This window comes from Achroia grisella, unplaced genomic scaffold (assembly GCF_030625045.1).
Source record: "Achroia grisella isolate CSIRO2021 unplaced genomic scaffold, CSIRO_AGI_Agris_v1 utg780, whole genome shotgun sequence".
NCBI lineage: Eukaryota > Metazoa > Arthropoda > Insecta > Lepidoptera > Pyralidae > Achroia > Achroia grisella.
Genome location: NW_026713020.1, coordinates 6,879,514 through 6,907,300, shown reverse-complemented (window position 1 = coordinate 6,907,300; position 27,787 = coordinate 6,879,514). Strand labels below are relative to the sequence as shown.

Genomic DNA, 27,787 nt, shown 5'->3' with positions numbered 1-27,787 from the left:
ACGTTTTTCAAATAAATGCCACGAACTTTTTTATGTTGCCATTATTATGTCTTTCTACTCAATGTTTTCTGTTTTGATTAATGAAAGCATATACCTGGTGAGCGGCACAAAAGGAAATCAGCGACTGTACAATTTCCTGGTGTTATTACTGCTCTGCTGTTTATAATCTTTATGCTATTTCCATATATTCTTTGATTTTGATTTTAATCTATACAATAGTCGGTTGTTTTAACGCATTAATATTTGAAGTCACGGCCGGGATACAAGTAAATCTTCTCACATTTTATGGAGTTTACAATCCTTAATGAATATTACAACCTCTAAATCAGAGATTCTCAAACTTTTTTGTGTCGTAGACCCCTTGCCATAGGTCTAGCACACCGCTTAACGTCCGATGGTCGCGGGTTCGATTCCTCGCACGGCACATTTGTATTCATGAGTATGATTGTTTGTATCGCTCTGGGTGTTTTCTATATATAATATGTATGTATTTACAAAAAAAAAATCTATGTATTTGTATCAGTTATCTAGTACCCGTAGCACAAGCTTTAGCTAGCTTAACTTGGGACTAGATGGCGCTGTGTGAATTGTCCTGAGATTATTATTATTATTAATTTTTTTATCAGCTTTTGCTGGTTTTATAATTATTATTATTATTCAGATGGACATTGTATACAAATATTGTCGCAACGTATCTTATACTATTAATCAGTGAGTACCAACCCTTATACGAATTAATTTAAGATTAAACGCCACACCCCTGACAATGGGCAAACATTTCTCCATGATTTTCTGAGATTGCTTCCCTGTTTAGACTGAACAATAGCATTCTGTACATAAAATATATTACGACGATACACACTATATAGAAATTGTGTCTGCTTTTGTTTAATACATAAAAATATTGTTCTTCTTGATGATTCTTTGTATAAATCTTTTGAAATGCTATTCTGAATATACATAATATGAAGAATACATTTTCTTAAAATATTACGTGAAAGCTTTACTTACGACTTTCTACTTATGAGATTCGATATACGAAGTCCTCGATGGTCTAGCTGATTAGCACACAACTTTATTTATGATGGTCGCAGGTTCCATATATTTGTATTCATGAGTAAGATTGTTTGTATCGATTTGGGTGTTTTCTATATATTTCTATTTATCAATAAGCTAGTAGCCAAAAGATAAGCTCTACTTAGCGTGGTACTAGATGATGCTGTGTGAATTGTCCTGGGCTTTTATAATAACAATAGGCCATAATGTTTCTGTTTGAAATTTTGATTTCTGAATTGTTTGAATGAAATGAATCTGTTTGAAGCTAAACTAAAGATATATCTCAGATTAGCTTCATAAATGAGCAGCCAACAGACAAAAGTCTTAAAACTATTTTTTTCATTCGCTTTGGATGTACCTTCGTATACATATAATGTATATTTTTATTTTATTTATTTATTCTTTATTGCACTTTTAAAAATTGTACAATTTGGCGAGCTTAATGCCATATGGCATTCTCTACCAGCTAACCATTAGGTAAGAACAGAAAGCGGTTGATGGGCAGTGGTGGGAAAGGACTAACCTATAATTTTACCTAATATAGGTAAATAGGTTTTCTTAAAAATAATTACAAATATACATACATAAATATAAATATATACCTACTATAATACATAATAATGATACACCAATAAAATTAAAAAAAAAGAGAAATTTACATATATATTTTGACAACAATAGATAATTAAAAACCGGTTTGTTCATTCAAGAGATAATCAAAAATTTTCCGTTTGAAAACAGGCTTACTCTGTGCTTTGCGCAGGGCAATCTATTCCAAAGACTAATAGCAGTGACAGTGAATGAATTAGACATAAATCCGGAATGGTGTGAAGGAGTTGAGAGAAGAAGAGAATGGGAGTCACTAATGAACTGGATTTTGTCTTTCAAATATAAGGGAGAGGATGTGTCATAGATGATAGTAAAGAGAGAACATAGGATGCGCAAGTTTCTGCGGTTACGAATATTTAACCATTTTAATTGGGATCGAAATTTAGATACGTGGTCATATTTACGTAGTCCAAAGATGAACCGGATACAGTTATTAAGTAAACGATCTAACTTATTCAACTGTTCTTGGGTAAGATTGGTAAGACACACGTCGGCATAGTCAATATGCGGAAGTATTAGAGATTGAACGAGAAGTAATTTAGTAGAAGACGGAAGAAAAAATTTAAAACGATAAAGAGCGCGTAGAATGCCTGTAACCCTATACATTTTTGTTTCTTTCATTTTGTTATATGTATAACGTCTTATGTTACTATATGTATCTATATATTATTGTTTGCTATTCTTATTCATATGCTATACATCAGTCTATATCAATGAATGTGTAGACAGGAAAATTATATATATGTGCGTCCAAGTCACAGTCTAGTAAACAAGGCTTTGTTAGGGTCGCTTTGCGTGAAGCGAACTCGACGCCAAACCTGGTGGGAGGCACGAAAGCTTGATTATACAAAACACAGCCCACGTATTTTGCACATTATAATATTACGTTTCACTTATTTAGGCTGCCCATACATGGTATGACATTTTTTATTAAAAAGTCTTATCACAGTCAGGCACAATTATGTATAGTTCATTATAAGTATTTTGATTGATTTGATCTATTCCTATAGAATGAATTCATTCATTAACTGTAAGTTTATATTGTATTAATTTAACAATAATGCTTATATGGACTGGTCTGTTTGGGTTAGGGCCGCTAATAGCATGCTGGTGGTCACTCTATTCTCCTAAATTTAATTTTAAAAATAAATAAGTATTTTTATTTTTATGTATAAACTCATTTAAGAAAAAAATAAGAGCACATTTTCTTAAACAGTTCTCAGCTCGAAAGCACTACAAACTGACGGCATATTTGCCATAAGAGTCTGTAATAGACCTAAATGAATAAAGATATTTTTATCTTGATGATTAATTAACAATTTAATTAAGTATATATATAAATATATAAAAACAAACAAATACCTAATATATATATAAACAGCTTAATGATTTAAACCATCTTATACTCTTCATTCCTCAGTTGTGATGAACGGATGCAAAAAATAATATCATTTTCTTATTCACTAGTATTTAATATTCAGTTATTTACAAAATAAAAATGAATTTTTAATACGCCAGGTTATGGTATCAAGCTTTTGTAATTATTAATTTTCTAATTTCGAATCATTTATTTTATTGTACTATATTTTATTATTCATTATTTTATTTCACATTTGTGATGAAATAATTATTAAAAATTAAAATAATTAAGAGTAGTTTTTTTTTAATATAAATAACTATATGCTGATTATATTATAATAATAATAATATTTATTTTCACAAAAAGACATTGTATAAAATATATAAAACAAAACAAATATTTTTAAGGGTATACAGTTAAAAATTTCGAATCATTATGTGAATAAAAAGTAAATAGATGGCCAAGACGGTTTAATATTCATACTTGATCATTTTGTTACAAAACAATTGAATATGATCACTTACCATCAGGTGAGCCGCATGCTCGTTTGTCTACTGCGTTATAAAAAAAAATATGATAAACTAAAACTAAACTAACTATATTAAAACTGTACATTAATCTTACAGCCTATTTCACGAAAGACAAAGGAAATACAACGTCCCAATTCTCAAAAGGTACCGCTATAAAATACCTAATCGAAACCTTGTACGAACTTAAAGTAATAAAGTATCGAAATCCTTAGATAGCATGTACATAGCTTTAACTTTATTATTATATCCTATTATTATTATTATTATTATTCTCATTGTTGTCTCATTAACTCAGCTTTTGTTGGTTTATACGGGTGTTTGTGTGTGTGTGTGTGTGTATGTATGAGTGTATGTATTATATCCGTCTACAATTCACACAGCGCCATCTAGTTCCAAGCTTAGCAGAGCTTATGTTATGGGTACTAGACAACTTATACAAATACATAGATAGTTTTTGTAAATACATACATAATATACATAGAGAACACCCAGACCGATTCAAACAAACACTCTGTATATATATGTATGTATTCATGAGGAATATAAATTACCGTACCGTGGTACCGTGCGAAAAATCGAACCCATGACCATCGAAAGTCAAGCGGTGTGCTAAACCGCCAGACCACCCAGACAGCCTCTTTTTTATTTATATATTTAATAGACGTTTCATTAAATTAATAAGCACAGAGTAATGTATGAACTGAAAGGTTATGAAAAAAGACCAGACCATTATACTACAGCGGTTCTTTCTTTCAAAGTCGCACTTTTAGGGATTTTCTCGTGCGAACCCCTAAAAATGGCCGTTCAAAAGTGCTTAAAACTAAATTTATTTTATTCAAGATTATTTGGTTGACGCTTTTAGTACAAAACACACCCTCTTTTATATATTCAATTGTAATAAAACACTATTTTTACAGTATTCTATATATTGGAATAAATCACAATCATATTTATTTCAACGAACCTATTTATATAATATTATTATATTTATTTACAATATACCACACCATCTAGAGTATTCTAGAGTTTAACGATATAAAGTAAAACATATACAATACATACCCCCTAGTAAGTATATAATACCACAGATAATTTAGATAATTACCACAGATGATACTAACAAAGTTGAGTTTCTTGTAATTCTTGTCAAATTGTTGCCTGAACTAAATGCTACCAAGCATTTAAAAATAATATAAAATACAACATAGATAAAATATCTACAATGTCCTAAATAAATACGAGTTTTATATATAAAGAATATGAGTTTCAATTTATATTTCTCTAAATACTCACATTAAAAATTCTGATAAAAAAATAACCTGTAACTCTATGCCGTTTTCAGTTTTTTTTTTTATTTTCTTATTACACTACCAACCACTATTCTTGTGTATATATTGTTATATCATCATGTTTTGATTATTTTTTTTAATCTCATGTTACTACTCATCTATACATATAAATAAAGTTGGAATCTTTGTTTGTAATATTGAAATACCGTTTTTTACTACATGCATATGAATATAAATACGGTACATACACCAAAATAACGTTTTTTACAATTTTAGTCTCTCTGTTTGTTCTGGTTAATCTCTGAAATGGCTGGTCCGATTTTGACGGGACCTTTTTTGGCAGGTAACTGATGTAATAAGGAGTAACTTAGTCTACTTTTATTTTAGAAAAATAAAGTTAAATTCTACGCGGACGAAGTCGCCAGTACAGCTAGTTGCTAATATAAACCACACAACTCTGGTTTCACTCGAGGCGGCTGACCCCCTCAGTATTGACCGCAACGGGAACTGCAACTTAATATTTGTACAATACCTACATATACCATATAGAACAAGGTTCCAATTTCCTTAGCAATTAGGAGACCATATGTACGTAGGTAGGTATAAGGTGCTATGAGTAAACACTTCAGTTAGATCGGGCTGTGAAGCCTTGCAATGTTGAGAGTCAAATTAATTAAGTAGGTACCTAAGTGACTACCTAGCTACGTTTTACACCTTCAGAATAGAAATTGTATTAAAACATAAGGCAAGAGACTGAAATTTAGTTCCAGATATTTTTTTTCTTATGGCATACGCAGCACTGTTAAGTCTACTCGCCAATTTAGAAATATAGACACCCCTATGCAACTTGGAGTCTGTGATAATCAGAAACTTAATATCATCAACAAAATCAATTGGTTTGTTGTCTAATACGATTTTTGAGTTTTATTACAAATGAAACTCGAAATAATTTTGAACAGAAGAGAACACCGTTTGCTTCGTTCATGTCATTAATGGGTCTAAGTATCATCGGCAAACAGAACTATGTCAGCTATTGCTACCATGTAAGAAGGATCATTAATTTAAACTAAAAATAAAAAAGGACCTAGAATAGATCCCTGAGGAATACCCAATAAATTACATTTCAGTGAATACTTATCATTTATTAATCAATCGATTAATTATTCTTATATAGAAATAGGTACCTAAATAATAAAATAACTAAAAAAACACTAAACGAATCCACCATCATTGTAATAAAATTGACCCTGACCTGGTCACGGTAACGTCGAGACCAATTAATTAGAACAATTACAAATCAAAAATATTAATTTATATGGAACATGTTTGGTCACTTGTACACGTCAATTAGGCATTTATTACTAATTTGAAACTATGCTTTATATTTCAGCTTTATAACCCAGTTAAAAAGGTAAGCTTAACAATTAACTATTAAATAACTTAACTAGCTTAAGTTACAGTTTGAATTTTTTAATGATTTCTATTACACTTGCCTACAACAAAACAAATAATATACTACAACAATACAAACAATTGGATACTACATTAAAAATATTCTCAAACAATAAGTAGACATTAAATGCTATATTAGATGAACAAATAAACATTATATTTTATTATACTAATAATTACGCAATGCAGTAAATCTAAGACTTACGTAAGTTAGCTAAATGTGATCCAGTGTTCACGAAAAGTCTGCACAAACACTAGAAACGTAAAACATTTGAATAAAGCAATGTAATGATAACACGAATAAAACAAATCACTAACGAAACAAAAGTTCAAATGTAACAAGTGGAACACGGTGTGAGCAATTCGAGTTGTTTTGAATATTGCACTAGTTTGTAAAGATCGCGTGGTTTTGCTTGGGAGACCGGTCGACACGAGCGTCCCCTAAGCGGATATTAAACGAACTGATTCCAGTCAGAGGGACGCAGCGTTGGGGTGGAATAGGGTAAGCGGGGGTGTAAAGCAGCTCGACTGAATGAGACGTATATACGCACCGCTTCCTGGCTTTTCTTTCGACTGGCATGACATGCGCCCTTAGATTTCTCTTTAATTGATGTCAATGCAATTTATAAAATATTTTTAACTATCTACAAAGTCTCACTGATATTATAAACGCAAACGTTTGTGAGTTTTGATAGATCGATTTTTGTTACTCTTTCACGCAAAAACTTCTGAATAGATTTTGTTGAAACTTTACAGAAATATAGCTTATACATCAGAATCATTTGTTGAATGGGCCATAATTTAAAAATATGATAATGATTTCGCGAGCAACTAGTAGGAAATATATGTTAGACATATTTATTTGTATTTTGGACGTTTCCTCCTTTTGTAGCACAATGTAGGCTTGTTTAAGACATCACATCATCATCAAATGACGTCATCGTCTCGGGACGTTATTAGCCAAGGATTGTAAATCGGATTTGCTGTCATGTCTAAATCATATCCTGCGGGGGGAAGGAGGTTGTTAGTAATGTGGACTTTTGCCCCTATTCCTAGCAATGTACCATGTCAGATTTGTCAGGCCATATCGTGTAGGTCACACGGGTTACCCCTGGAAGCCATCGTGATAAATTCCTAGTGAATTTGTCACGATGGACTAACTGATCTGCCCTTATGTTCATCTTATCATTCTCCACTGGTACCCCGCCAGCTTAAACCGTTAACTCAAGAAAGCGCACCATTCCATTATCATCCTTAAAAAATTCTCATCCTTCTCGACCTATGGCGCCTAAGGACAGCATGGATATGGACCTCTCTCCATAGTGGAGTTTTGTTGGACGTCTTTTGATGTCAGTCGCATTTGGCTTATGGCTTTTAGGCGTAAGTCGAACGATTAAACAAGTAGACGTCTACGCTCTTGAGATAGGTGCAAGCACAGAGAAGTTTGGTAAATCTATTGTACCATAACGCAAATAAGTGATTTACATTTTAATTCCAGTTTTTATTCACACATAATATAAGAAATGTAATGCTGAACCACATTTGTTTAGAAGAGCAACACATAAGTTTCTTTATCATTCTTCTTGTAATAAGTCTGCGTTACGAATGAGCGGTAGGGTCAAAAAATATGACTATTCAAAAGTATTAAGATTAAGTTTATCTGAATAAAGATTATTCTATCTGTTTAAAAGCAATTGTTACCCATGTACCAGGTCAGATCGTCCTCCACGCGGTTTTTCTGGTAACCATCGCTATTTATTCCTAATGAATTCGCCAGGTTAGCTGACCTGATTTCATGCTCATCCTATCCTTTTTTAATAGTTGCCCGCCAGCATATACAGTAAGCCCAAATCCTTAATAAAAAAAAAAAACAAAATTTCTTTATTCATGTAGGTCTATTACAGATTCTTATGATATGTCAAATCTACCGTCAGTTCGGAATGATTTCGAGATGAAAAACTGATATGAAACTCAGCTCGTATTCTTTTAAAAAAAAATAAAGGCACGAATCATGACCTTAAACACAAAGCAAGTGAAATCACCAAAAACCAATATTATACTAGAGACATGTTTGTTAATGAGAATTAAGCGTTAATCAAATTGACATATGTAACATAATCCGTTATCTGAAGCCTTGTTTGTAATGTAATGTTTGTTCTCTTGTGTCTAATAATGTTCAATTATTTGGTCTAAAGTAGGTACTGATCCTTAATTACACCTTGATTACAGTCTATTCTGAATATCTCAAATTTCTACTCTGGATAATATGATTCTATTAAAGGATTACAAGAAATATAAATTCAAAAATAAAATAGAAAAATACAGTCCTTAAGAAACATCAGTCATTAATATTATGTATCTATTTTAATGTATTTAACTATTTCTATCAGTTGTGTAGTGCAAATAACACAAGCTCTGCTTAGCTTGGAATTGGATAGCGTTATGTTATATGTACAGAGTTATTATTATTATTTAATATCAGTAAATCTAGCATTAAATCTAAGTTCAAATAATAAATTAAAAAATATTTATTGTATTAGAATAGAATAGAAAATCATTTATTCAAATAAACTTACATTGAAGCACTTTTGAATAGTCATTACATTTTTTAATCTACCGCTCGTTCGGAAAGCTGTCTCATCACAAGAAGAACGAGCAAGAAACTTGCGTGTTGCTCTTTTAAATAATTTTATTATTACTTTACATTTTTAAGTTTAAGTGTGTGAATACAAACCACCAATTAGCACTAATTGTATTAAATACTCAAATAGAAAAAATATTGTATATATAACCAACTGGTTAAACAATTAATAAGAGGAAATCAGTCATAGTGATTAGAGCAGGCCAGTCCCTACAAGCAGCACCCGTTCACGAGTATGATATTCATCATCCAGACCGATATAAACAATCATACACCTGTATACAAATGTTTTTATCGTGCGAGGAACCCGCTACCATCGGAAGTAAAGAGATGTGCTAATACGCTAGACCACCGAGGCCGTCCGAATAAATTGAAGTTATATAGCACAATAGGCCTAAAATAATCTAGGTATGTAGGTAGAAAAAAGGTAACTGATCACGCTCACTGTAATGGAAGATATTATAGACGGAATGGAATGGAAGGTACAGCTACTACCCGCGACGTTCGCGTGGAATTTGACTTAATATTTCTAAAATAAGAGTAGCCTAAGTTACTCCTTATTACATCAGCTTCCTGCCAATAAAAGTCCCGTCAAATTCGGTCCAGCCATTTCAGAGATTAGCCGGAACAAACAGACAGACAGACAGACAGAGAAAAATTGTAAAAAATGTTATCTTGGTGTATGTACTGTATTTATATCGATATACAAGTAGTAAAAAACGGTTATTTCAATATTACAAACAGACACTCCAATTTTATTTATATGTATAGATGTGTAAGCTTATATAATAGTTTGTTATTAGTTTATTTACGTTTTTATGTTATCTATACAAAAATATGTTCGGCTGAAGGACTTGTATCCATGGCCATGAATAAAGAATAATTAAAAAAAAAGGAAGACAATATATAAGAAAAACTATTATTGTGTAAATTTAACCACTCAAAACCTAAAACAATACTTAATTGTTAGATTTTTTGTCTGCTTGTCCATGTGTTTATGACGGTTAATGAACTCAAAAGCGGCTTAAGCGATTTGAGTACGGTTTTCACTAATGTATTGCGTTGAACACACAATTATTTAACAAAAGAAAATGCTTGTAATCATAATTTATTCCTTACTAGCTGCCCGCGATATAAATAAATTTGGAGTGTCTGTTTGTAATATTGAAATAACCGTTTTTTACTACATGAATATGAATATAAATACGGTACATACACCAAAATATTTTTTTTTACCATTTTTGTCTGTCTATCTGTTTGTTCCGGCTAAATCTCTGAAATGGCTGGACCGATTTTTACCGGACTTTTATTAGCAGGTAGCTGATGTAATAAGGAGTAACTTAGACTACTATTATTTTAGATTAGAAAAAATATTTTAATTTAGAAAAATAAAGTTAAATTCCACGCGGACAAAGTCGCGGGAACAGCTAATATAAAATATAGCCTATATGTTATTCTGATGTATAAGCTATATTACTGTAAAGTTATCAAAATCCGTTCAGTAGTTTTTGCGTGAAAGAGTAACAAACATCTATACTTACAAACTTTCGTGTTTATATTATTAAGACTATGCATAGATACGGCATATGTAGGTCAAATATACAGTATTTGTATTCTAACATGAATGTACTAATTTGATGTCAAAATTATAAATTTTCTTACTATACACTTAATATAGGATAGCGTCTTTTATGTGGCTACCATAGTCAGTTTACGATAACTATTTTATTTTAAGCATTAACAATAAAAAATACTTATAAACCTATACTACCCTGATGTGCTGAATTACTAGTTTTATCATTGTTAAACAATAATATTTTTAATATTCATATTATTGATTTGACGGCTTTGGAGGTCTAGCGGTTTAGCACACTACTTTACTTTCCTTGGTCGCGGGTTTGATTCCTCGCACCGTGCTAACATTTGTATTCGTGAGTATGATTGTTTGTATCGGTCTGGGTATTTTCTATGTATATTATGTATGTATTTACAATAAAAGTCTTAGTATTTATTTTAGTTGTCTAGTACCCACAACACAAGCTCTGCTTACCGTGGGACTAGATGGCGCTGTGTTAATTATGTAGGATTATTTTATTATTATTTATTGTTATCATATTGACTTTTAAAACATAAACGTATACCAAAACTTACGTAGAATCGTATTTTATGAAAATGTATTAAAAAGTATTTATTAATATAAAATAACAACTTATTACACTATAATAATAATATAACTTATAAACTCATACACGCTTGGCTAAAGCCCACATGTTATACCGTCCCGAAAAAGGGATATGTAATATATATATATATATATATATATATATATATATATATATATATATATATATATATATATATATATATATATATATATAAGTAATAATAATACTCTTTATTATCCAGAACTGATTTTCATAATATTCTAATTATTTTTCTTTTACTAATTTTGATAAGGCAATGTGATTAATTTTGAAAGATTTTCTTAATCTTTTAATTTGTTTGCTTATTTTTCTATAGTTCTTACAATTGTAATTACTTAGAGGGTTCTTTATTATATATATATTTTTATATATATAAATATGCTAACAAAAGGCAGCCTTAACGCTCAAAGTAATCCCTTACAGACATCCTGGCAACATAGGCTACAGATTAATATTTTCGCTCTATCATTACTGTACAATAGAACAACACATCCCGCCGTCGAATTAAAGTCTTTAGCAAATATGTATGTAGAACGATCGATAACACTACCGTTTGTGTCTAGGCAGACGAGGAAGGGCGCTCCGAACAGACCGAAGGGGCGACACCCCCTAAATGCGCCCTCAACTAGATTAGTTGTTTTGTTTCCCACTTTAATGTAGGTACGAGTGATGCAATCACTTCTTTAGAATTCTGCATTTATGACATTAGTATACCGTTAATTAGGGTAATAAGCACTTGTTTATTATTTTTATTTTATTTATTTACGAGATGAAAATTGGGCAATACAAATATATATGTATATTAAAGTAAACCATTTATTAGGGCACTAAGCACTTCTTTATTATGACTTATTTTATTTATTTACAAGTTTAAAACTGAGCAATAGAAATATGTATGTATATAGAAGTATACCATTATTTTATTATGACAATAAGCACTTCTTTATTATAACTTATTTTGTTTATTTACGAGTTTGAAAATTGGGCTAAATATAAATATATATGTATATTGAAGTATACCATCTATTATGACAATAAACACTTCTTTATTACAACTTATTTTCTTTATTTACGAGTTTTAAAACTGGGCAATACAAATATATATGTACAAATATATACGTTTTTGCGTGAAAGAGTAACAACCATCCATCTGTATATCCATCCATATAAACTTTCCCGTTTATAATATTACTAAGATTAACCGTGTTATTAGTCTATGTAGATGAGCTTTTTATATAATTGACGGTCTCAACATTCTATAGGTTTATCACTCCACCTTCTGATGGTCATTGGTTCGATTCCTCGCATGGTATAAATATTTGTATTCATTTATATGATTATTTGTATTAGGTCTGGGTGTTTTCTATGTATAATATGCATGTATTTAAAAAAAATCTAAGTATTTATATATGTTGTTTAGTACCCATAACCCAAGCTCTGCTTAGCTTAGAACTAGATGGCGCTGTGTGTATTCTATAGATGTATTATTATTGGAATAGTATTGAAAGCAAAATCCAATATTTTCTCTTTACAATAGAAGTATGTATAACTAGATATAAAATTCGAAATGCATCATAGATTAACCGCTAGAGAAAACTTCATTTTATATCTACCCAATAATATCTAGCACCCAAGTTTTTTCGCAATCTATTAATATTGCTCGCGGGCTTGATCCGTTCACAATGTATTCATGAGTTTTAGCGTTATTTGTATCTATTTGTTCTGGTCTGTGGTTTGTATATTCGGTATATTTCTCATTACTTATTTCACATTTCTTGATACTTGTCATTCACATTGTTATATTAATATTATATTTATTTATGTTGTGTGTTTCTATTGTTCTGCATATAACATGCAGAACAATAGAAAAATACTGAAAGCGGAAATTACACGCGCCGAGGAAGGAACGAGGCCGTCATGACACAATTGGACAGTTTTAATTGGAACATTGTTAATTTCATACATAGGATAAGGAAGAAGCAGATTTTAGCAGATGATGATTGTTAATCTAAATTTCATTTTTCATTTCATCTCAGCCCGGAAGACGTCCACTGCTGGACATAGGCCTTCCCCAAAGATCTCCACGACGATCGGTCCTGCGCTGCTCGCATGCAATGCCTTTCAGCGATCTTGACCAGATCGTCGGTCCACCTTGCTGGAGGCTTTTCCACGCTGCGTCTTCCAGTCCGTGGTCGCCACTCGAGGACTTTACTGTCCCCTTTACTTACTTTACCTTTACACTTTACTTTTGTTAATCAAAATATATATAACTCAAAGGTGACTGACTGACATAGTGATCTATCAACGCACAACCCAAACCACTGGACGGATCGAGCTGAAATTTGGCATGCAGGTAGACGTTATGACGTAGGCAACCGCTAAGAAAGGATTTTGATTAATTCTACCTCCAAGGGGATAAAATATGGGATGAAGACTTTGCATGCATAAAGCTACTATAACGTAGGCATCCCCTAAGAAAGGATATTGATAAATTCCACCCCTAAAGGAATAAATTATCGCGGGCGAAACCGCGAGCAAAAGCTAGTGTCATATATAATCTGTAAAATGCTAATTGTATTCTTGTAGCAACTGTGGTTTGTACTTCTGAGACACAGTAAATCTTTAAATGCAGTGTTTTATTAATCAATTAAATGTAAGTTAAAATCATTACATTTTTATGCCCGCTGGATGCGACTACCGTAATTGGTAATATATTGTTATTGTATACGGTCCATTGTTTATTTATTTTACTGCCGTTAGTAGAATTATAACAATGCGGAAAAATGGATTTGTGTTTTTTTTTTAGCTATAAGATTTGAAATTAAATGCATTTAAATAGTAATTCATACAGATAAATAATATCTAATCACCCTCGTTTAGGATAAACTTTCCCAAAACCACATTATTAGATGAGATTAAAGATAAAGACGAAGTAGAAATCATTGAGACATTACACCTACTATTGATAATATCTATTAGGTACATTTTTTTTAATATTTACACTATTAATGTTTACAATATATTAAAAACTTTTTATTATTGATCATGTAAACGCAACTTTAGACACAACTAAGAGTAGTGATTAGTTGCTTACTATGAAAGAATTTTGCTTTCTTCCACAGACACACAATATTTCTAGTATGTAGAAATACCACAGAGCATAGAGACGCACCACGGACAAAGTAAAATACGAAACGTCAACTTCGTTTTGAGTTTTCTCAGCCGCTCTGGTGTTTGATTTTAACAATTTTTATCTACCTATATTTCGATATTATTATTCAACAAATACATACATATAATATTAATTTACAAACATCTATTGCTTGAATACATCTGAGAACAATAAAAAGTCAGTTTGGTAAGTATAACTACACAATCATCTGATATTTGCTGTACTCGTCTGCTTTCCAACAAAACATACCACTGCTCTTAAAAAGTTATTTTCATAAATTATATAGTATACATCAGCAGTAACTATTATGTAGTCATATAATCTATTTTATTTTTATTATTCTTTTCGACATTGGCCCACATTGATTTTTTTATTTCAGGTTAATATCGACCTGTCAAGAAGACATTTTTCTGTCGAATTGTCCCCGCAAATTTCGCAAAATAGGAGACGAAAACCCCTTTAAGTTTTCTAATTTCATATCGAATCTGCCACCGATTGTAAGTATGTTGTCCTTTAACATTTGTTTTTATTTTCTCTGCTTCATTTCGTACCTAACCATCAATTACTGATATTCTTATTATCTACTTTTTAAAACTTTTTTTTATTTTCAAACTTCGGAATTGTTCGATGAATAAATTATTTTTATGCTTCTCTGTCAATGGACATTGCTCAGGATAAGCATTGTATAATTTCTTGTAACTGGTTCATTCATTATTTATAATTATGTACTTATTGATATTTTCTTGTAATAGTACTACATTTGTATATGCTTCCCATATATTTTAATAAATTTATCATGAGTAGCCACTACATATAGCTTTTTAAATATATGACTGAAAAATCTAATTAATACAAAACTATTTTTTCCTTTTTATTCTTTATATATTTTAGGTTAGCAAAAGTTTATGGCTTTGTAGATATTATGTTTTGTCCATTTGTACCATCCTAATGTGATGGGTATCCAACTTAAATGACTTTATTCTAAATGGATTTCTTATTGGCTGGTTCTTAAATGATTTATTATTCTTATTGGCTGGGAATCTTATATTTATTTACACTTTATTGTGATAATGCTAGATGTAGATACTAATTTTTTTTTAATACCATGATGTTGGCAAATAAGCATATGGCCTTCTGATAGTAAATAGATACCATAAGCTATAGATGTCTGAAACATCAGATGTGTAACATCAATGTTAACAAATGGACTGTAAAAAGAACAACAGTAGAGTTTCTTGCCAGTTTTTATAAGTTAACTCAAACTGAAGTGGGCAATAGGAAAAAATAATTGATTTGCATAAAAGGCTAAATTGTTCTACATTAATTAATTGTTTTTAAATTTGGAATTGGAGTTTTGAACAAAATACAGACGCTTACTAGTACTTTTCCATTCTGTGGGAGTGGTTTTAGATTTCTTTTTAAATTAACTAACTATGGTCCATCTGATGTAAAATGGCCTAGCCTATGGATGCCTGAAACATCAGGGGTGTCACATGCAGAATGGCAACCCTTAAGAAACCTTAATCTTAAGTCCACTAATATTTATATAATAATAAAATACTTTGAGGTTATATGTAGATACCATATGTAAATGTATGTAGGGGGGATTGTTAGTAATGTGAACTGATGACCTCTTTGCTACCAATGTACCATGTCAGGTTGATCTCCATGCAGTTCCTCTTGGAAACCATCATATTAAATTCCTGGTAAATTTACCACAATAGGCTAACCTCACCTCATCATATCATCCTCTGGTGCCCTGCCAGCGTATACCGTTAGAGCAGGAGAGTGCACCATTTCATTATCAACTCTTAAAAGAAAATTTAGTTTTTAAGCATTTAAACAAATTGTATTGCAATGTGATAACAAAGGCACTCCTGTAGCTTCAATACAAGACACACTTAATTATTGTTCATATGGTTTAAGATTCATCTTAATCTTATATATAAAATTCTCGTGTCACAGTTTTCGTTCCCATACTCCTCCGAAACGGCTTGGCCAATTCTCATGAAATTTTGTGAGTGTATTGAGTAGGTCTGAGAATCGACCAACATCTATTTTTTAGACAAAATTTTTAGTTTCTATTTTTTTATGATACAACATACAAAAATACATACAATCCTACATTTTCACCCTTCTATCATCAAACCCTATATTTTTATAGCATTATTAATATATATGGCAAAACAATGTTTGCCGGGACAGCTATAATATTATAAGTTTGTGAGTATCAATGTTTCTTACTCTTTCACACATAGCTACTGAATGGATTATGATGAAACTTTACCGTAATATAGCTTATACATCAGAATAACTCATAGGCTATATTTTATATTTAAATATATATAATTAAATTTAATATGGGTGTAACTGCGGTCACAGCTTGTAATATATTGTCTATGTATTGCATACCATAATGTCCAGTTCTAATTGATAGATAGGTAGAAATTTACTTAGAGATGTGCAGCTTTTATGCTATCAAGGGTAATCATCTAGTATAAGTATTGTATACTATACTATACTTTACAATACTATATAATATCAATGACCTCAGTGTTCTAGTGGTCTAGCACACCACTTTATAACCGATGGTTGCGGGTTTGATTCTTTGCATGGCACAAACATTTGTATTCATGAGTATGATTGTTTGTATTAAAAAAAAATATCTATGTATATGTATCAGTTATCTAGTACTCATAACACAATCTTTAGCTAGCTTAACTTGGGTCTAGATGGCACTGTGTGAATTGTCCTGAGATTATTATTATTATTATCATATATAATATATAAAGCTGCATTATTATTATATACATATATACTATAAAGAGGATTACTCATTGTTTCTCTGAAAATACTGCTTTAGAAATTCTTTCATTTACAATTAATCACATTATCAGGAAATAATCTAAATAGGCAGGGCTGTAATCTATATGGGCAGGGCTATACAGCTGCTTTTGTAAAAGAAGATATGCAATGCAAAAATTTTATTCAATATCAGTTCATAAAACATTTGTAAATAAATTATTAACAGCCTCTGCTGTCTAGGGGGTTAGCACTCTGCATTATTTCTGATGGTCGCTGGATCATTTCCTCACAAAGTACAAACAATTGTATTCATGAGTATGGTTGTTTGTATTGGTCTGAGTGTTTTCAGTGTATAATATGTGTATGTGTTTACCAAAAAATTGTATCTAAGTATTTGTACCCATTGTCTTATGGATACTACCCATAACACAGGCTCTGCTTAACTTTGAAATAGATGGTGCATTGTCAATTGTCCAATGATATTATTATTACTGTTATTAGCAAATCGCAAAGATCTCAATATTGGTTCCAGGGTGGTAGGGCGATGCCTCGCTGCAGTAAACGCACGAGGAGCGGCGCTCCGGTCAACGGAGGCGATGTTCTACCAGGGGCCACAGCATTAGAAGACCATCATCACCACAAAAGGTCTAGGAATAGTAGGTAAGAAAGCATCGCAAAGTTGTGTGTTTATTCATGTTCATATTTGAGGCTTATGAAGAATCAAGTCCACATAACATTTGTGTTTATTATTGGGACAAAACTGTACAAAGGAAGAAGTTATGTATGTTCGTATAAAGGAGACATCAATCAAACAACTGTGCTGAGCTATGACAGCTTTCTCATATCATTCTAATTAAGTACTTCCGATATTATAATAATCAAAGTACCCACAATCCCCTCTGATAGTGTGAATTATCATAGTAGATAGTAGATCATAGCCTCATAGTAGATATTAAAAGATTTCTTCCAACGCTCCCATTCTCGACTCAAATTTCCGGAAGTGACATTAGTCAGACTATTTTCAAAATCAAAGGCTGTGGAGGTGTAAAGGCAAGCTCCATTTTAATATAATTCACGAAGTCGCACTAAGTCTTTTCACTATGCAAAGCTTAAGAGCTATCTGTATAATATTTACTTTTTGACCGGCTGCGCCATGTTATGTATGTTCGTATAAAGGAGACGTCAGTCAAACAACTGTGCTGAGCTATGACTACTTTATTTCTCATATAATTCTAATTAAGTAGGTACTTATTATAATAATCAAAGTACCCACACAAGCTGAATCAGATGTAGTGAGAGCTAAGAATAACTGAGGTTGGGATGATCTTGAACATGCGGACGCCGGGTCCATCCTATAACAGAAAGGGAAACTCCAAGTAGTTCCCAGGAGTTGTAACACGGATGTAGGTTTAGGGGGTATCTTACCAATGTACATCACCAATTATCTTCAAGGCTCAAATTTATATGGATTTAAAATTTATATGGTCACCTTACCAATGTATGTCAACACTAGCTTCTTACCAGATTTGAGCTATGAAGGGGATTCTAGCTCAAATCTGGTAGGAAGCTGCTATTAGAATAGAATAGAAAATCATTTATTCAAATAAACTTACATTAAAAGCACTTTTGAATAGTCATTACATTTTTTTTTAATCTACCGCTCGTTCGGAATGCTGTCTCATCACAAGAAGAACGAGAAAGAAACTTGCGTGTTGCTGCTTTAGATGCATGTTCCAGATTAGAACTTACTGCAGTAATGTAAATACTAATTTATTATGTGACAGATCTGGATTACAGAATAAAATAGATGCTGAGAAATCTTGACCCAGATGAGACCTATTATATTATTAACATAGTACCTAGTTATGAATACAGTTCAAAAGTCTTGTGTTGTCATATAAAACATATTACCTCTGATATATTTTGGGAGTCACATTCAGCGTTACCAGTATATTTTAGCTTGAAAAGTTACATAGAAAACATATAGGTCTTTAATATTTTATATATATATATATATATAGAATAGAATAGAATAGAATTTTTTTATTAACTCGTTTTTACAGTAATAACATAAGAAATACAAGAATAATTTACACATTAAAAAACGGAGTCAATGTGGGCCACAACTCAGCATAATGCTGGAAATAGTTTCCAGCGCTGATTTTCAGTTGGGCCCCAGTACGGACGCGCAAATATTACAATTAAAAAATACTTATACATTAACTTAATAAATCAGATACTATGCAATTAAAATAAACATAATAATATCAAGAGAAAAGTATATACATAATAAAAAGTAAAATTATATATTAATAATCTCAAATAATTATCCTAAAACATTATATACGTAATGGATAAAAGAAAAAATAAACAATTACAAAGAAATAAAATTAAAAAAAAAAATATATATATATATATATATATATATATATATATATATATAAATGTACCCACAGTGATGCGTACGGTGCATTTTACGTATTCTAATAACGGTATCGCAGTATTAAAATAAAAATATCCATAACACTTGCTCTCTGGTACCAGCAAATAGTTTCAGCCAAGGTAAATGTCGCCACCCACGCGCCTTTAGTGAATCCTTTATCGTTATTATCAATTATTTTTTTGAACTTGTAGCAAATGTTCTTTAAAATGCTTTCGGAAAGTATATTTTGTTTTATATATAGTTCTAGACAGGCCAAGATCTTATAGAAGATTGTTTTGCTGGTATACCTCGCATAGAAATTAACTACATAGCTGTTTTTCATTAATTAATTTATTCGTTTGTAATATATGTAGTTTATAATTTATTCCTAGCTCATACTACATTATAATATTATCCTAAATTTCACATCTTACTCAATCTTTTTCTATCTACACTAACAATTGAGGTCCATTGATCAAGTTTGTCTGTATTGTTTGTATTCAGAGTGTTGATACTTAGGATTCCTCTATTTTTTGTCCATATTTATGTGTTACTGTGTGTGATTTGTGACAATTCAAATAAACAACTTATTGATCTATTTATTCTTCTATCTTTCAGTTCACGTCGACATTCCAAATCAGAGGATACTAGTTTCAGTGCAAAGAAATGTTTAGCTTGGTTTAAAGAATATACCACAGTATTAGAACCAGATGTATTAGGTAAGTACCACTTCTCTATTATTTATTAGCGATTATGAAAAATTATTTAAATATTCATAAATATTGTCCCTGCATATTAAGTTTAAATATTTGATAGCTCACGAGCAGTATAATAATCTTGCACATAAATTGTGTTAAAAAATACTTTATTTAGATAAATAACTAACTAAATTTGTGCAAGGGACAGCTATCAATTATTAGAGAGAAAGAACTATGTATATTACAGCGCTGGCATGATTATGGAACTGTCACATCATAATATCTTTGTATATAAGAAACCATAGTCTATATATGTAATATACTATATTAGTCATAGTTTTAAGGAATTTGCTGTCTGTAATAAAAATTACATTTTATTTATTTATTTACACTACTTTAAAATGTAAGCATGATATTGTAATAATTAATGAATAACAATTCTACGGCAGGTCCTGAAGGTATGGAAAAGTTTTGTGAAGACTTAGGTGTGGACCCAGAGAATGTAGTAATGCTGGTAATAGCTTACAAGATGGGCGCCAAACAAATGGGTTATTTTACACAAGAGGAATGGCTAAAGGGTAATTAACATTAACTTAATTGTTTTTAAAACTTTAATGTTTAATTATATAAATATTAAGATTGCAGCAATCCCCACTCGATCCGCCACTCAGATCGATACCTAACATGGTACATTTCCTGCAATATATAGGGGTAGTACCCCATTACTGATATACATGTTTGCGAGTGGCTATTTCTCAACACACTTAGAATCGCAGCTGACTTTCACTAGGCTTAAACTTCCTGCCGAGGTTTTCTCACGAGACTACAGCATGGGGTTTTTCTAGAAGGGTATTTGTTTGTTTGTAATTCTTTATTGTACAAAATATTAACAGATACATGTCTTAAAAAAAAAAGGTACATTGGCGAACTTATCGGAAAAGAGGGATTTCTTTCAATCAACCTTTGAGGTGTAGGTAGGGTATATTAAGGTTTCTTAAGGGTCGGTAACGCGCACGTGATTACCCTGGTGTTTCAGGCGTCCATAGGCTATTGTGCTACAGGAGCGGTGGTGACAGTAAACACACAGTAGGGAGTAACTTGTATATTAACTGTTACATCTTGAATTACTCTAGCTTACACTAATTACATAAACTATATATATATGATCAACTGCGTGACATACATGTCGTTATATAAAACGTACACTGGAACAATCTACTATCAAACATGCTGATTTGCATGACTATATCACACTATGGTAACCATTTACCATCAGATGGGCCGTTTGATTGCCACCATCGTAATATAAAAAAAAGGCTTAATTCAAATTTATTAACTATCTCAGAAATTTTCGACCGTGAACAAATTATAGTAATATCAGTATGTATGGTGATATATTTAAACATTAATTTTCAGGTTTAACAGAGCTTCAGTGCGATAGTGTGCATAAATTGCAGAACAAATTAGAGTATTTACGAAATTTACTCAATGACCCCTATTTATTTAAGGCTGTGTACAGATATTCCTATGACTTCGCCAGGGTAAGTGATTTATACACAATAATGTATTTATTAGAATAGAATAAATAATAGAAAATCATTTATTCAAATAAACTTACATTGAAGCACTTTTGAATAGTCATCACATTTTTTTTAATCTACCGCTCATTCGGAAAGCAAGAAGAATCACAATCTCATCACAAGAAGAACGAGGAAGACACATGCGTGTTGCTCTTTTAAATAATTTTATTATTACTTTACATTTTTATGTTTAAGTGTGTGAATACAAACCACCAATTAGCACTAATTCAATTAAATACAAAATTTTTGTTCGTATTACAGTTTTCTTATTCGCACGTACAGACACAAATTACACACACAAAAATAAATATTAAATTAAATTAAAATTAAATCATATTGAAAATAAAATGAATATAATAATCAAAATCAAAGGTTTATTTAAATTTATTTTATTTTTTTAGAAATCAATGGTGTTACAAAGTATATTTACATTAATGTATGTGGTAATATTAAAGCTAATTATGTTGTTTTGCACTAAAACAAAAACTATGTGGATGGTACATGATGGGCATGACATTTGAATGTATACTGAATCAATGCTTATATACTAGTTACCTACTCAATACATACATCTTTACATCTCACTGGTAAAAAAGAAAATAAAATTAGATTAGGCTCACATGATGTGTATTAAAAAATATAGAAAGAGTTGTGTATAAAAGTGACAATAGAGTCATACAAAATGACCACCTTTTGTCCAGAAGTGGCCACGCTCCAGTGTTCACTAATATTATAAATAATAATATTAGTCCCAGCTTCCAGTCCTATATACGAAGCTTTGTACAATGTCCCCAATGCGAAAAGCAGAAACACAGTTCAGGTGAAAGAACTGCGCAGTCTACCTTTTTGCCGGGACATATCGCCCGCGAAAGAGCGTGTTATGTAAGCAGTTAATGGAGTTGTAAATCCACATTAGTGACAATCTGCTTCCCCGACGTATGGCACAGGACAAAGAGCAGCGATCGCTGGAGACTGGCACGGCGCGCGCGCTGCTGGGCGTGCTGCTGCCGCGCTGGCCGCTGCGGACCGCACTCGCGGAGTTCCTGCAGCGGGAGCGGCGCTACAGGGTCGTCAACAGGGACCAGTGGTGCAACATCCTCGAGTTCAGCCGCACCGTGGACGCGCAGCTCGCCACCTACGACGCCGACGGCGCCTGTGAGTACGAGTTCCTGCAGCGGGAGCGGCGCTACAGGGTCGTCAACAGGGACCAGTGGTGCAACATCCTCGAGTTCAGCCGCACCGTGGACGCGCAGCTCGCCACCTACGACGCCGACGGCGCCTGTGAGTACGAGTTCCTGCAGCGGGAGCGGCGCTACAGGGTCGTCAACAGGGACCAGTGGTGCAACATCCTCGAGTTCAGCCGCACCGTGGACGCGCAGCTCGCCACCTACGACGCCGACGGCGCCTGTGAGTACGAGTTCCTGCAGCGGGAGCGGCGCTACAGGGTCGTCAACAGGGACCAGTGGTGCAACATCCTCGGCAACTAGAGTGGAGTGTCATACTTCACGCTAGTTGCCACAACGCCAGCTTCGCGAATGTTTATTTTGACGATATTTTTATTGAAATTATAAAGGCAGTACAAAAACACTACAATCACAAATTTTATAGTTTGTGACATTAGTCAGATCGGTCATATTATGTCATATATATGTATTATAGAGTGTCAGTGATATTGGTCGTGTTACATAGCGGACGTTGCGCACAGGGCCGGTGATGCTGGACGAGTTCGTGGAGTGGCTGCGGGCGGAGCGAGCGGCGGACGCTGCCATGCCGCCCGCCAGCTGAGGCCGCGCCGCGCGCACACTCGCCCGCACTCGCGCCCGACCCTACTCGCCCCCGCGCACACTCGCCCACAGACGACACTAGCCTGCAGTAACCCAGCGCCCGACGGCAGCCGCCCGCACTCGAGCCCGACCCTACTCACCAAGTGACAACGCTAGCACGCTTGTATTTACCCCATAACTCATCGCCTGAAGCGATAAACCGCTAGTGACTTCAACGTCCGATTGCTGCCTTTTACAGACGCTCTTTCAGGTGCGAATAGGCTTTCACGCAGGAAATAGTGTGCATGCAAATGTAGAAATAGAGAACTAGACGTCGCGCGCCGCCAGTGAACGCATTCACATATTCTTCAATGGTACGTGCTTTAACGTCTTGGTAATATTTTTTTTTTTTCCAAAATGGCGAACATTTTCCTGTAAACCAAAAATTATATATTTGGAAAATAAAATCTGTGGAATAAAAAATATTTTATCTTATACTTTATATGCATATCTTAAATTTCAAAGACACGTTTAAGATTTGTAAATTATCAATAACTATAGGTCTTTGCTCCATAGTCTAATGTCCGCTATTTTGCAATGATCGTTAGTATCGTATCCAAAAGACGCTACAGCACTCAATATTGAAAGACGCGAAAATGCGAGAGCTGGCGGCGCGGAGTATTTCTCGTTCTCTTTATCATGTACATTATACATTTACAAGCACATTCTTTCCTGTCATGATAGCCGATTCGCGCGTAAAAAAGCGTACGTGTAAGGCAGCTATTGTTAATTATTTGTGGTTTGGATCTGAAATTTATTGTCCAATTACAAAATTTCAATACATAACTATAATAATATAATAAACTAATATGCTAATTCAATATGCCAAAGCAAAATTTTGCTTCTCTTGGGGGAAATCATTCATTTTCAATAATACATTTATACATATTATTATTACTAGATAGTTCGTATCAGTCGCCTGTGTTTAACTTGTTTTTACTAATTGTATACATCCAGGACGAATAGTAATTAGTACTGTGCAACATATAATATATTTCAACAACATTTACAATGACTTTTGTAACTATTTATATTGTTATCGAGTTTTTACACGAATAATTTTATGGTAAATAAAGGTATTTACCTCATTTGACGTTTAAATGTCTATATTTACCATAATAATTAGTTATATTAATTTACTATTTAATTAAATTTCATTCTTTACAGTTGGTAAATGAATTACTTTTTCTTATTCATTATTTGTTATCTGTGCGAAACAGATAACAAATAATTTATAATAATGGTAAGTTCAATGTTAATTAAATCACTTAATACTTTTAAAAGGTAAAATAAACTCTTACCTTTTAAAAGTATCTGATAAAATTGTTAAAATGTTTAATAAATTGTTATCAATCATGAAAGAAAAAATGACAAAGAAATGACAAATGTGAGTAAGAATAGAAGCAAATTCCGATGGTACTAGATTCATCCTGTTTACCCCATAAAGGATCTGGCGTGAATATAATGAATAGAAATCGAAAGTTATTTACCCCCGCCCTGTGATTGACCTAACCGCGAAATCGAAATAGTAATTATAAGAAACTGTGTCATGTTATTGCTGTTACAGAAAGCATTTTTAATAGTCGTGTAAAAATGCAATATGTGCAATATTCACGTTATGAAATGTACATATTTCTATTTGTTTATTATATACTAGTGAATGCATTACAAACCCTTGAATTTCGTGGCTTGTCCTATACTATAATACGCTATATTATACATATAAACCTTCCTCTTGAATAGTGATTTAAGAGGAAGGTTTATAGAACAAATAGAGTGCTATTTGTTGCTGAAAACTGCATTAAAATCCGTTGCGTAAATTAAAAGATATAAGCGAACAGACAACGGCGGCGACTTTGTTTTATACTATGTAAAGATTTTATTTTAATTTTGAGGCAGCTAAATATTATAGGATTTTATTATGACCGAAGGCGTCAAATATATGATTACTGAATATAAAAATCGATCCAGTCTCTTGCGTGTCACAAAGAAATGCTATAGCTCTGTGCTAAAATAATTACTAGGTCCTGGATATATTCTATTACAAACATAGTCCATTATAAAGGCGGTTACGCTTACCATTGTAAATTTTATGGGCTTTAAAACTACAGAATATGGGATACATTTTTAATTGGCTATGAATTGTCTATGGCATAACTTAACGTTAAATATTGCGGTGTGTGTGTAATTATTCTAAAAAAACGTCCCTTTTGTGATGATCATTTGCTGTAAATGATCCAAAATAGAATTAATATCGGCATTTATGTCGAGTTTTATCCGGCTCGCATAGGATTAGAATCGGACGGACAACTTGTGCCGTCGTTACGAGTCGTCCGGCTAAGTCTAATAATTTGTGAGCAGGGTTATATGGAATCATCAGCATTGTATGTTTATTTGTTGTACTGAAGATTGATATCTTTTTTACATCTTTGTAAATTAAAAGTGAATCTAAATTGAAGAAATATAACTCATTATTTTCCAAGTCATTTGTCTATGTGTCTCACATAGATTATGTTATACAGATGATAATCTGTGTAGCAATTGTTTTTTATTTAGTTTCTTCTAGAATAACAGAGTGTTTAGTTTTGAATTGCACATTGCGATTTATGACAATAGGATCCACTTTGAACTGTCATTCTCTAAAACCGCCTCTAAAACAATTTTTATATAGTTCAGTGAATATACTTTAATGGACCACAATTTAATTGGATTGAAATGTGTTTTAAATTTAGTTAAGACTAATTCTTAATATAATGACTTCACTGTGATATGAAATTAGAAAAGTTTTAGAGATAGAGAATGACTCTTCTGAATTGATCCTAATGTGTTGGCTTCGAGAGGAGCTCAGTGTTGCAGGAGCATATACTTTACAGTAAAGTATAGTATTTTATATATAATTTTCCAAAATATAGTTTTAGCAATTAAGGTTTCATTGTATATTTTTAGCATTTATTTTAGACTTATGTATATATATTATACTTTCCACATGATGACAAAAAATTTCAAAATACTCTTGAACCAATTTTGTATTAAGTAATTTATTATATTTGCCCACCGATCTTGTGTAATGTTTTTCACAATATAATAGTAACCATAATACCTAATTAAAGTATTTCTCAGACTGAGACACTACTATATTATATAGATTTTGAATTTACAATCTTGGTGGGAATACACTAATGTCCTTTGCATACAGACCTATTAGATATTAAAAAAAAAAGTATAAGGAAATCAAAATTCCGAGGATTATAAAATCTTCATAAAACTGTAAATATTAAAAATTGAGAACAAATAATAAATTATTACTATTAGGAAATAAATTGTTGTTCCCACAATTTTTTGTCCTGTTCTAACTGTATTTGGAAATAATGATCGCACTATAAGTTATATAATATATCCATTTAATCTTTAGTCGATGTGCGGAGTGGAAAAGTATAATTATAAAAATTATACGAATATTACCTTATCAACCAACAGCAGGGAAATTCTATACGTAAGTTAAAATATACAACTTGGTTTGTACTGATTCAATAAGAATCGTATGTTATTTGTATCGCGCTACATTAGACTCTAAGAACAAGAACTAAGCCTGGCCTCATATTGTTAGGTTCAGTCGGACGATTGTGGTATGCTAACGTGTTCTGATTGGCCAATTTCCAATAGAGCGTATCGTTCGATCATATCCGCCAATCAAACGGTAGTGGCGTAAAATATTCGTCTGAGTAAACCTAATAATGTGAGGGCAGGTTACCATAGAAAACAGAGCGTACCATAAATTATCAACTGAACCTTATATCTGTCACATTCTGTCTTAAAGAGCTACAAGTGAGTTATAGAAGATCGCTTAATAAATGTCAATTCGACTTTTATGAAGTTGTTATTAGTGCGAGTCTTCATTTACATATGTTATTGTTTACTATCAAAATATATTAACTTATAATATTATTTGTATTAATATTAACTATATTCGTCTACTAATCACTAATGAAATTTGAGTCCTTTCTAGTCTCTACATGAGAAGGACTAAAATTACTTGGTGTGTTAGATATACTTTGTCTCCAGTACGTGCCTCTGATATATGACACTGGCATAAATGATCGTAAAGTAACGACTCCGATTGTCATAGAGGAAAGTACTCATTTTTTT

General features: G+C 32.3%; 2 protein-coding genes across 3 annotated transcripts in view; one reads left to right on the top strand and one right to left on the bottom strand.

Annotated features, from left to right (window-relative positions):
* LOC131850878 (uncharacterized) overlaps positions 1–6,739 on the bottom strand; it is a 359,653-nt gene extending 352,914 nt beyond the window's left edge. Inside the window, exon 1 of the mRNA XM_059201259.1 lies at positions 6,502–6,739. The gene's annotated coding sequence lies outside the window, so the exon portion shown is untranslated. The remainder of the gene's footprint in view (positions 1–6,501) is intronic.
* A 7,610-nt stretch (positions 6,740–14,349) lies between these two features.
* LOC131850943 (DCN1-like protein 5) lies at positions 14,350–24,251 on the top strand. Of its 2 annotated transcripts, none has more exons than XM_059201359.1 (8): positions 14,350–14,499; positions 14,693–14,810; positions 17,651–17,778; positions 20,159–20,259; positions 20,688–20,816; positions 21,655–21,779; positions 22,766–23,225; positions 23,524–24,251. In XM_059201359.1, exons 3-8 carry the CDS (start codon positions 17,663–17,665, stop codon positions 23,601–23,603), a joined length of 1,011 nt encoding a protein of 336 aa, XP_059057342.1. In that variant the 5' UTR covers positions 14,350–14,499; positions 14,693–14,810; positions 17,651–17,662; the 3' UTR covers positions 23,604–24,251. The 2 variants fall into 2 exon arrangements, with proteins under 2 accessions (XP_059057342.1, XP_059057343.1); XM_059201360.1 differs by having other exon boundaries at positions 14,693–14,814.
* The last annotated feature ends 3,536 nt before the right edge of the window (positions 24,252–27,787 follow it).